The following is a 12,858-nucleotide window of genomic DNA, read 5'->3' as shown; positions in this document are numbered from 1 at the left end:
AGACAAGCCAAATTTAGCCATAGCCTCAGGTAACCTTTCCCCCCTTGCGACTACAAAGATACCAAGAGTCTTCATTTCAGAAGAGAAGTGCTCTCATTAAAGAATTATTTTAGGGCTTCCCTGGTGGCGCAGTGGTTGAGAGTCCGCCTGCTGATGCAGGGGACACGGGTTCGTGCCCCGGTCCGGGAGGATCCCACATGCCGCGGAGCGGCTGGGCCCGTGAGCCATGGCTGCTGAGCTTGCGCGTCTGGAGCCTGTGCTCCGCAACGGAGAGGCCACAACAGTGAGAGGCCCGCGTACCGCAAAAAAAAGAAAAAGAAAAATCACACTCCATCCACTTTAATGGAGCAGTCAAACATTTACTCATCACCCACTCTGTGTGAATAAAAGCTCTGTGAGGAAATGCCTGCTATGATCTTTCCCCCTGAAGGTCTTGCCCTGTGTTTTATGAGACCTGGCAGAGTTTTTTGACTCATATCCAATGTTAATTAATCAAATCTATAGAAATTGGTTTCTAAGCTGTTTGGCTACCTAGCAGATTATTAACATTGTAAAATCAATTTAAAGCCATTTTTAAGTGTTTAAGATCATCTTATGATTTCCAAAATCAGCATGTAAGTCAGTTTGAAATGAAGGTTAGGGACTGTCAGTCAATACATCAGTTGATAAAGCACTGAACTGGTATTGAGGGACATTGGAAGATGGGTGACTAACAGCCCCTGCCCTTGACAACTTAGTATCCATTTAGGGAGACAATATGTGTGCAGGGGAAAAAAAAATCACAAAACAATGTCACATTACATTTACAATTTGGCAAATTAATGGAACAGACAATAAATGCTTCATTTTGCCCAGAATACCAATAAGTTTGGACTTTGCTGAAGTAGAAACATGAACCAAACATATCCTGCTATGTAACTGAAATTTGAGATCCTGATAGGAGTATCATAGTACTTTGAAGATAAGAGTATGCAGTACTGTTGAGCATAGATAACCTATAAGGAATTCGCTTGAACCATAGGAGGGAATGAAAACAATTCTTCTTTTCCTTCTTTTTTTAAATTAGGTCATGGAACAAAAGGAGTATTTGAGCTTCTGTCTGGATGGCGGAGAACCAAAGAGAATTTGCCCTTCAAAGACAGGGTAGCAGATGCCTATTCGGATGTGATGGTGACCTATACCATGACAAGCTCCCTGTACTTTATTACCTTTGGCATGGGTGCCAGCCCGTTCACCAACATAGAGGCTGTGAAGGTCTTCTGTCAGAACATGTGTGTCTCCATCCTGTTGAACTACTTCTACATTTTCTCCTTCTTTGGCTCCTGTCTGGTCTTCGCTGGCCAACTAGAGCAAAACGGCTACCACAGCATCTTTTGCTGTAAGATCCCTTCTGCAGAATACCTGGACCGCAAGCCTGTGTGGTTCCAGACAGTGATGAGTGATGGGCATCAACACACATCCCATCATGAGACGAACCCCTACCAGCACCACTTTATTCAGCACTTCCTCCGTGAACATTACAATGAATGGATTACCAATATCTACGTGAAGCCATTTGTTGTCATCCTCTATCTCATCTATGCCTCCTTCTCCTTCATGGGGTGCTTGCAGATCAGTGACGGAGCCAACATCATCAATCTACTAGCCAGTGATTCCCCAAGCGTCTCTTATGCCATGGTTCAGCAGAAATATTTCAGCAACTACAGCCCCGTGATAGGATTCTATGTCTACGAGCCCCTCGAGTACTGGAACAGCAGTGTCCAGGAGGACCTCCGGAGACTCTGCAGTGGATTCACTGCAGTGTCCTGGGTGGAGCAGTATTACCAGTTCCTGAAAGTGAGCAACATCAGTGCCAATAACAAGAGTGACTTTATCAGTGTCCTACAAAGTTCATTTTTAAAAAAGCCAGAATTCCAGCATTTTCGAAACGATATCATCTTCTCCAAGGCAGGAGATGAAAACAACATCATTGCTTCTCGCTTGTATCTGGTGGCCAGGACTAGGAGAGACAAGCAGAAGGAAGTCATAGAAGTGCTGGAAAAGTTGAGGCCCCTGTCGCTGTCAAAGAGCATCCGTTTCATCGTGTTCAACCCCTCCTTTGTGTTCACGGACCATTACAGCTTATCTGTCACAGTGCCTGTTCTGATTGCAGGCTTTGGTGTTCTCCTGGTGTTAATCCTGACTTTTTTCCTAGTGATCCACCCTCTGGGAAACTTCTGGCTAATTCTTAGCGTCACCTCAATTGAGCTGGGCGTTCTGGGCTTAATGACATTATGGAACATCGACATGGATTGCATTTCTATCTTGTGCCTTATCTACACTTTAAATTTCGCCATTGACCACTGTGCACCACTGCTTTATACGTTTGTATTAGCAACTGAGCACACCCGAACACAATGTATAAAAAGCTCCCTGCAAGAGCATGGGACAGCCATTTTGCAAAATGTTACTTCTTTTCTTATTGGGTTGGTCCCCCTCCTATTTGTGCCTTCGAACCTGACCTTCACACTGTTCAAATGCTTGCTGCTCACGGGGGGTTGCACACTTCTGCACTGTTTTGTTATCTTACCTGTGTTCCTAACCTTTTTCCCCCCTTCCAAAAAGCACCACAAGAAAAAGAAACGCGCCAAACGGAAGGAGAGAGAGGAAATCGAATGCATAGAAATTCAAGAGAACCCTGATCACGTCACCACAGTCTGAAGGGTGTAGACTAATGGATTATTTTTCTTTTCCAGTATTGCACAACGATGCAGGGCAGGCAAAGCTCAGACCTCAGCTGCTTGGGCTGGCCAGGGGTAACAAGGCAAGTCAGATCAAGAGTGAATTATTCATGACACATCACGGTGTCTACTTCTTGGGGGGGAAGAAGGACTCAAAGAAGGGGAAAATGTTCTTTGCAACCTTGTTCTCCACTAAAGATAAGTTTCTGGATGTGACCTTAGAGCTCTTCCAAGGAATGGACGAATCAATGGAGTGTTAGAAGGCCAAAGGAGCCAACTGCTTTTAAAAATAAAATGCTTAGGAGAGATGGAGTAGAGAAGATGGGGGCCTCCAAATAGCGGAAAAGACATAGGAAATGTCAAAATTGCCATGACAGTTTTCATATTTGTTTTTTGAACAGGTTGGTCAAAGGAAACCTATGCACTTGGGAAGTACATATTTAATCCCATCTAAGCCAAAGCACTTCCCAATTCATTTTAAGTGTGCGTATATATGTGTATGTGCCATATATACATATACTTAGATTTGTCTTTAGTGTACATTGACATGTGTGTGGAGGGAGGTGCCCGTTTGCAGACCGGCTGGCCTTTCTCTAGAAAGTCAAACCAGCCTTAGCCAAATGTAGACGCATTAATGGCCATTCAAAATCGATTCAAGTGTTGCAGCAAGAGTACTGTTCATCTGTGCAATAAGCAAAATAAACAGAGACGTGAGCCCATTAGATTCACATATCATGTTTGTCAATCTTTGAGATTCTTGCTTTGGATGACTTAGCAAAAAACGCAAAAGGCATTTGAATTAATTACCACGTGGGCAAGGTTTAAAATCTCATGTTAGTGCTAAATAGTTACTGTGGCTTTTCATTGGCTTTTAATGATTCTCTGTATTTGGGAGGACTGATTTAGCTGCTTTTAGGGAGCTCACCCACTGCAAATGAGCACTTTACATGCATTGTTCATACAAATGTGTGTAAAGTTGCACAAGACTGCGTGTGTGTGTGTGTGTGTGAGAGAGAGTTGAGGTATTCCGTAGTTACAGTATTCTCATTTTAGATGTTGAAAATATACTACCGTGGAATATAGATAATTAACATAGGAGAAAGTGGGCATAACTAGGAAACTTGTTATAGAAGGAAATAGAGTAAACGGAGCATCACCACTCGTCATGTGTTACCAGCTGGTTCTTAGTGTAAAGAAAATACTCTAAACCTATCAAGTCTAGTGTGTTCTTGCATTAATATTTGGAACATTAACCCAGGCCACAATCACTATAGTGGTGGTCGCTATAACTACTGCAATATTGTTTTGTAGCTTCTTGCAATATCATTGTTCTTGTTACCTGAAAAGTGCTTGTCAGTTGGCAGGACTCCTAGGGTGATCGTCGTTCTCCACAGGTGACGGATCAACTGTAACTGCTGCTGAATTCTCTCTCAGAAACAGTACTAAGGGAAATGTTTTCATTGTATTAAAATTTACAGCTGCTCCCCAGCAGATAGACTCAGTCTGTTGGGTGCTTCCTTGGATCAATGGTGTGCTTCCTGTCACAGAAAATTACTAGAAAATGCCTTTTCCCGTGCCAGGCAGTAAAATAACTTAGTTTTCAGGTAGGACTGAACAAATGTCCAATGATTATGAAATCTGCTAGTCAGCTCTTCTACCTGGAGGAGAGCTACTGTCTCCCACCAACTTTGGTTGCATATTTTAATTGAATTTAAAATATTAAAATCTCAAACAAACAAACCAAAAGACTTTTTGGACTCACGTTCAGAAAAGAGATACCAGCCATTCCAGTCTCGTTGCAGTGTTTAGAAATGAAGTTGGTAGATTAATGAAGTAATGAAACAACAAAACGGGAATGCTTTTACAAATAAAGAGTTTACTGGAATATTAAGGGAAAGGAGAACTGTCTCTACAATGAAAAACCTTTCACCAAATTTTATTTTATTAAATGGAGTTTGTTTTGTCCTACCTTGAGGTTATTGAGTTTCTATTAGAAGTGATCCATGTCCTTTCAGTTGTGTTCATATGGGCAAACTATCAATAGATCGAGTATGGAAAATAATGGCCATAATATAGCATTTTTGTTTGTACATTATTTGTAAAGTCATGTCACAGATAACCCTAGCCTTTTGCCTCCTGAGCTGCTCTACTAGGATGAACTGGTATTTGGCACTAGCAGACCTGCAGCCCATGACCTTATATCTGAAGTGGAAATTTCTGAGGCATTGGGTTTTTTGGTGGCATCGGGGGGACTCTTCTTTCACAGTTTACTCATCATTTGTGAAGATGTGTTTTACATCCCTTTCAAAAATGGGAGGTCATCAGCCGAGATATTCCATTAACTATCAGTCCATTTCTTTCCAAAATGTACCATACTCCATTAATTTACCAATTTTTAAAAAGCTTGCCTACTTGGGTCATTTTTTTTTCTTGATTACCTTAGACAATTCCACATGCAAAGAAGATTGGCAGGTTGGTTTATAAAGAAAGAATCAAGTGTTCCAGTTGCCAAATGCATATGGGGATAGTGGCGTAACTACCCCAATACTGAGGCAGTTCTCATATCATGTCTCCATCTAGATGGTCTCTATTTGGATGGGGAAAACAGTTCTTTTTTAGCTTATATCTTCAAGGATCAAAGTGACTAAGAAAAATATGAATTTCTCATTGTTCAAGAGACTAGAGAGGTGGAATTCTGGAAGGGATATTATCTTTTCCAGGACACCATGGTACTCCTTAGTGAACTGTAGCAATAATTTATTGAAATGGGATTTCTTGTCCTGGAAGAGTTAATATACCACACAAAATGCCCTAACTCAGTCCTTGAAAGTAATTTAAGCCTAGGAAGAATGTAACTGAGCATCCTCTGACCTCCCAAACTCACTGTGAAACAGGTATTTCCAAGAATCCCATTTGCCGAATGCCAAGATACATCCTAAAGTATAAGATCATGATTTGCATGTGACACCAAACCTCTGCCTCTTTCAGTAGCTCATGTGCAACTCTTCTAGTTTTTCAAGTTTACTCCCATTGTTTACTCCTTTTGTGAAATATTGATGGTACTCAAATTAGAAACTTATCTACTGCTAGAAGATGACCAGTCAACTCCAGGAAGAGAAGAAACCTGTGGGAACTATCTCAGATATGTAGAATATTTTCTTTTGCTGAAACATGTTTTTCCCTTCAAGTGAGAGTTTAAAAGTTTGCAAAAACCACACCCTTTCTGAATTTAAACTGGGATGTGGATTTGTTTCCTCCCATTGGAATTTAAATTTGAATTAGTACCATAATTAGTACCATAAGAGCTCCACTCTCCGTGACGATTAATAAAGCTTCAAAGAGGTACTCACTAAATGATAGAAAGGAGATTTGGCTAACAGGTTCTTTCCCTCCTATAGTTAAAGGTAATCATATGCTGACTTAGACCATGCACAAGTTTTTTAAATGAAAGGTATACTTAAATGTCATCCCATGAATTCTTTCAGGGACCAGTGAACCTCTTTGAAGGTTGTGCATGAATACTCTATGAAAGAAATATTCTCCACTGTGGCTGTATCATGTAAGTGTTCCTTTCCCATTTTATTCCTAGTTATTTCCACAGAATTGTTGGTTTTACCTTGTGAGATTAGAAGAAGAATTATGACAAATGAAGCTCCTATAATGCCATAATAGCCATTCTTGAATGTTAAATTCAAGAGGGTGAGAGCTTTCTCCATTTTGTAATTACCCATTGCATTTTCCCATAATAAGCTGATCCTCCTAGGCTTGTGGTTAGAGCTAGGGATTAACTATTGCCATTCAGAATTACATGTATTTTTTATAAATTGACTGTAAATATTATAATTACAGTCACATATTTTTCTGGCCAAATAGTTATGAATGCCTGGCACTATGCATGAATTGTTACTAATAGTACATAGATTTTTAAAGACACTATTTTCATGGTTATTGCAACTTTTATTAAAATTCTCATGTCACCTATTCATAAATGCCTTGTAGGTTTTAGTTCCAAGGGCCTAAAGTCCATAGAAATTTCCATACCAAGGGGAACAGTTTAAAAGTTGCCTTCCCTGGGTGTCAGTGGCAGCAACCTCTTCTAGAATGTCCTCTGGAAAATCCTAGAGGGTAAATCTGGAATCCAAGTAAAGGACGTAGCAGATTCTATGTTAGTCAGTAATTAAGCATACTTTAGTGTCCCTTGTTTGCTAATCTCAAGTTGAAACAGAGAATACAATGCCTTGAGAATAGAATTTAGATGTTGTCTCCCGTGGATTGGAGAACTCAATAATTTGCTCCATCTCTTTCTTGTAGAGGGATCTCTGTTCAATCTATTTTGTTGGTGTTTGCAAATGGTATTGATAATCCTTTCAAATGTGAACCTAAAAACTGTCATTTATACCAAAATAGATTTAGGAACACTTTTATTCTCTTTAAAAACAAGAAAGCAAAACAAAGCAAAAACACTTCTTACTCTTTCTGTATTACAAAAAAGAAATTGTGACAAATTTTATGACACTGACTCAAAATCGATCTATAGCGGAATTGGTATGCCCTTGAAATTTCCCCATCTTCCATCTAAATATAAAACTCAGCATCATCACTGTGGTGCAGGCATTTACACCAATCTTTCAAGCACACCATGTACAGTTTATAGTTTGAGACACCGTGCACAGAGAATTGCACGGTGCCTCAAAACTATAGATTCTTAACTGCTAGCCAAATCGAACACATGCCAATACACTCCATTTGAAGATTGATTACCTTCTCATTTGTCAGATTCATAACCTGACATTTGTGGGCCAAGTGCTCCTGAATTTCCAAGCATGAGTCAGGACCATAGATCATTTTGTGGATGAAAATGGGATACTAGGGAGTCTCCTTGAATAGAAGCTTCAAGTAAGCACCCAGATAAGCATTATCCTGGATGGCTATTGGCATTGCTCTGATTTTGTGCATCTTTGAGACATAATGAATATTTTGTTGATGTTTTCTCTGTACTTAATTAGGACCTCTGTTGCTGATAGAGAAGTTCCTTGCTTTTCTTATGATATGGAAAACAACTCACAGAGTGAAGTATATAGGGTGAAAAATCATACACTAGAATAGTGCAGATGACTAGTCTACAAATAACATCATATTTCTTCTGCACCTCTAAAGGTGTTGTCAAAATTAAATGGGCTTATACCTTAAAATGAGAAGCTTTATAAGGTAGATACTTTTAATATAACAAAGTATTTATTAAAAATTATTGCTAATTTTGCACTTTTATAAATCATAGAAAGTCAGTCCCTACTATTTTTCCCAGTTGAAGTTTTCCCTAAGAAAATTCTCACAGGTCATGCTATTTATGAAGTCTTAAAAATGAGGAGGAAACTTTAGAAACAGAGGAATAAGAACATGTACTGGTTTTGTGTGATTCCTGTTCCATGTCACGTGTTTGTACTTATCTGAACTGGGGTCTTTAGAAGTCATTTAGTAACTGTATTCCAGTTTCCAACATGGCTAATGGCATGGCTAGATAGAAGAACAGCGTGTTTTCCCTACCTTCTATATCCATAGTTATTAGAGCAACTGCATTACACAAAAGGCTCTGTCAAACCAGTGGAGAAATAAGAACTTTAATGCTTTGGACAATTTCATTGAAGAATTTCCTAGGAGTAACTAGAGAGGCTGCCATGGGTAAGAGACAAGGGGAGTTTATTATAAATGTGTCATTTTCCAGTCCTGTATAAATTTATTAACTTGGATTTTGGTAGAGGCAACCTGCAGTATGTTGTGGGGAGCATTTAAGTTACTTAATGTAAGATGGTCCACAGAATTTCCCCCCAGAAACTGAAATACCTTCCATCATTCTGTTTGGTTAATTCACTGGTCATTGGTAGACACAATAAGAGACCTGGAAGAAAACCAAGCTGTCATATTCCTACATGCCCTGCTGTAGTATGCAGCACCTCTTTTGAGGTAGAATCAGGAAATTCTGATATCTTTTCTTCTCAAACATAAAAGTGCTAGGTACTGATAAATTAGACTTTAAACTCACCAATGCAAATATTCCAAGGTTCTAGCAGCATTTAAGCAACAATTTTATTCTACTTTCCTGTTAATTATGCATATTTTTCAGCAATAGATTTTCTTACTCTTAAATAGGAAATCTGTCACAGCATGAAAAGGGCAGAGATCTCTCCAAGCTACCTCAAAAGGGTATTTAAAGACAAAATGGCAGGCAGCCTTTGATTAAATGGCAATATGTTGTAGCCACAAAGCAATATTATTTACTAGCTCTCCTTGATGCTCTTTTTAGACCAGGCTAAGTGTAAAAGGAATACCCCTATGTGCAGTTCCACTTGTGCATTCTGATTAATAATATTCATATACTTGAAATATCTCAGGACAGTTGTTTGGTGTCTCTCTGCAGACATCCCAAAACTTGGTTCAGAAAGAGAATAACCTGACATTGCCTATGAGGCAGTGGTCCACCTAGTGAAGTGCACAGTCAAATAATCTGTGAATAACTTCAGTAAAAATTCCAAGTGCACCTCTTATCAATGGGGGGAAAACTCAGTTTGTTTGTTTGCTTGTTTACCCTAAGCAAATAGAAAGAGACTAAGTTACCAGTATTTGGCATTTTACTTAGGTTTTCTTTTTCACTAGATGTCATTACTATTATTTTTAGTTAAACTGGGGTTCTGAAACACAGGTCACTTTTGGAAACATTAGGATCAGTGAAAAGAAAACTACTAGGAAGAGGTACTCTTCACCCGTGCATAGACAAATTGTAGGAATGAGAGTAAAAGTTGAGCATTTTATTTCCTTTTCTTTCCTAAAACAAAACCCACTTGCTCTTAATCCTGGCTAAACAAATGTTAATTTCTATCGCAAAATAAAGGAGAATGATAAAAAGTGTAAAATTCTGAGACGCTAGTGTCTTACCAATACAAACCTAATGGCAAACCACCATTTTCAGATGTCTTTCCCTGTAAGAACATTCTTTTGTTTAATATTCTGTGCCCTATAGGTTCTTACCACATCTTGTTCATGAAAACAGTCTCACTTATCACTTCTAAAATAGTGCAAGTAAACTAATAAGCCATATATAGCTCTCTGCTCTGTAATTCTGTATCTTGGGCTCTGAAACTAAAGCTACTTATTGAGGAAAGCTTAAAAAAGAATTCTGAACAAAAAATGTCAATCTCAAAAAAATATATATATGTATTTCCTCAGTTATATTTTCACCCCAACGAATCTTCAAAATAGGGAACTGCCCGAATGCACATTTTTTTAATCTCGCTAAGGAGCAAGTATTTCCACGTGAGTCCTTCACAGTCTCCAAAATCCCCTGAATTTGGTCCATTATCACAATTTATCTCCATTCTTTCTAAGTGAAAAAATAATTTATAAACCAGATTTTTTTCTAACTATAGTTAAAATAAAGAAGTAACAAATTATTCCCCATAGATTTGCATATACCTCTATTAATTAAGTTAATGTCCTAACTCAATCAAGGGAAATTATGTTGCAAATATTTCCTTATTTATTTTATTATTTTCATACTTTGCCCACAGAGAGATATAATAATTTTAGTTAAATTCCTCAGTATTACTCTGTTTAGGAAATCTATGATTTAAGCCTAAAAGTAAAACTCTTAAGAAAAATAATCATAAAGTCTTAGCTACTTGCGAAAATATCATCTCAGTTATATTTACTACAGTGCCACTAGGCAAAGTTATTTACATTACTTCTGGGTATGTTGACCTTTTATTTTAAAAACCACAAAAGTCTAGTTCCATTAGTCATAACAAGGAACAGTTAACATGTTAAAATACTGATAGATGATACAGGTGTTTACTCTTTTGTTACTAGTATCAGTTAACTTTACCAGTTCTTTCTAGGTCACAATCCTAAATGCTGCACACTAGGCTGTTCATAGATTCACTGTCCTCTCTTTCATTTCTTATTGCTAATATTAAATGCCCCACGTAATATCATGACACATGACCTCTTCATCTCACTTCAGTGGGATCTTTGGGCTCCCTATCCTTTAGGGATAGATTCTTCTAGGCTAGGAATTAAACTTCGTAAGCACAACATCCCATGACATCACAATGAAACATAATAATCTATACTTCTTCAGTCTTTTGTTGAATTACAGGTTCTAAAAATTATAAAATTTATCCTTTAAAAATACAAGAACACATGCATTAAAAATAATACCATGATTATGTATATCAATTATTTCTACCTGTTTAAGGTAAGGTTCTGAAGCAAACACAGAATACCTTGGTATTCCTGAAACATAGTTTTTACAAATCCCTAAGTTACAAATATCTTTATAACGTGTAAATCACTGAAGTGTTACTGAAATAGTTAGATGGCCTTTTAAGACCCCTAACACTTGTATTAACTTCAACTCTAAAGCAATTTATAATCAGTTCAAAAAAATTCTGCCTAAAACATCTCACTTCATTACATTGTATTACCGTATGAACATTAACTACAAACGCGCATGAACTAACAATTTTCTCACCATGTGAGAACTACAGAGACGGGGACAATAATAAACAGGCTGGTGGCTCCTGAGCAGTGCCCAGGCTTACTGACAAAGCCCATCCCCAGGCTGCGCGTGATACAGTTCCAAGTCTGGACAAAATTATTCATGAGCTGTCAGCACTATTTCCAAGTCATTAAACCAATAACTTTAAATCTTTGAATACCCGAGTCCACTGTATCTGGTGATTAATGTCATGGCATTACAGGGAATAATACATCGATATCCAACATTCACCATGTTTAACCTGATGCCAAAATTATACTGAATTAATAATCCGTAATCCACTTTAGAAGCTTTTGTTATTGCAGATTTCATTAGTGACATCATTTGCATGAATAACCAGAGAACTCTATTTAATAACATTCACTTTATATAGTTTTTCATATTTTTTAAACAAAGATGCCCAGAATTTTGTATGGGAATATTTGACTTAGTAGCTATTCTCCTGTCCAGATTTAATATTTTAATCATTAATTTATTTTGCTTTTTTCCTGTTCAATTTTTTTTATTTCTAAAATAATTTTTCTTACAATAATTAAAGCATGTTTCTCCTTTGGTAAGAATGAGTATGTCTAGAAAAGAGTGAAATAAGAACATAGCAAAATTAAGCTGGACAGGTGAACATATTTGCAGGCACTAAAGTTTAGGAAAAGTATTAATTATTGTTATTTATATGTGCATCAAGCTGAAATTGGCTACTGCTTTTTTTCCAGCTTTATTGAGATGTAATTGACATATAACATTATGTAAGTTTAAGGTGTACGATGTGTTGATTTGACACACTTACATGTTGCAAAATGATTACCACCCTAGTATTAGCTAACACCTCCATAACATCACATAATTACCATTTGTTTTTTTCTGAAAATATTTAAGATCCCTTTTCAAATTATATTCTCTCGCATCACAATTTTTATCATAGCACTTGTTCCTATCTGATATAGTTTATGATCACTTATTTTTTTCCCACTGCTTTTAATAATGGCAGCTGACATGGCAAACAGTAGATCGTACAGGTCCTTCCACTTAGTATACACTTGCCAATTATCTATTCAGTGAAAAACATAAATGAAAGAATTTCTTGCCTCTGACTTGTCTGCCTGTGATCTAATGAAAAGTGAGTTATTTAACAACCTCAGTCTGTGAGAGCCGACACGTGGATGTTCTTGTTGTTATTTTGTTTTATTTTCTGTAATTCTCCTTTATAGCCAGTTACACCAGAATAAGGCCCCATGTGAGGGAAGAATTTCAGGTATGTCAAACTCACTATCCTTTCCAGTAAGTTGAAACGCTAGAGCCTAGAGCTTTGCACATCTTGATAGTGAAGTAAAAGGTTATGTGATTTGACATGAAGAAAAATACCCATGGACAGGGATAGTAAAAAAAAAAAAAAAAAAAGTAAGAAAAGCAAAAAAGCAACTTTTGCAAAAAATGCAAAAGTTCTGAAGAGGGAAAGCAACAGCTAAACTAAATTTTATAAATATAACAAATGTTGAAAATGATTGCAAGCAGATCTTTGGTCTCAATATTGTAGCTATTCAACTGTGATGTATGCCAGACTGGAGTTTTTTTTTTTTTTTTTTTTAAAGC

The 12,858-nt window shown here is 37.4% G+C and overlaps 1 protein-coding gene across 1 annotated transcript in view; it reads left to right on the top strand.

Annotated features, from left to right (window-relative positions):
- Window positions 1–2,700, top strand: part of PTCHD4 (patched domain containing 4) — a 176,290-nt gene extending 173,590 nt beyond the window's left edge. Inside the window, exon 3 of the mRNA XM_060164217.1 lies at window positions 1,067–2,700. Within this exon, the coding sequence (XP_060020200.1) occupies window positions 1,067–2,700 (1,634 nt within the window). The remainder of the gene's footprint in view (window positions 1–1,066) is intronic.
- The last annotated feature ends 10,158 nt before the right edge of the window (window positions 2,701–12,858 follow it).

This window comes from Lagenorhynchus albirostris, chromosome 10, assembly GCF_949774975.1.
Source record: "Lagenorhynchus albirostris chromosome 10, mLagAlb1.1, whole genome shotgun sequence".
NCBI lineage: Eukaryota > Metazoa > Chordata > Mammalia > Artiodactyla > Delphinidae > Lagenorhynchus > Lagenorhynchus albirostris.
This window is presented reverse-complemented; position numbering and strand designations above follow the sequence as displayed.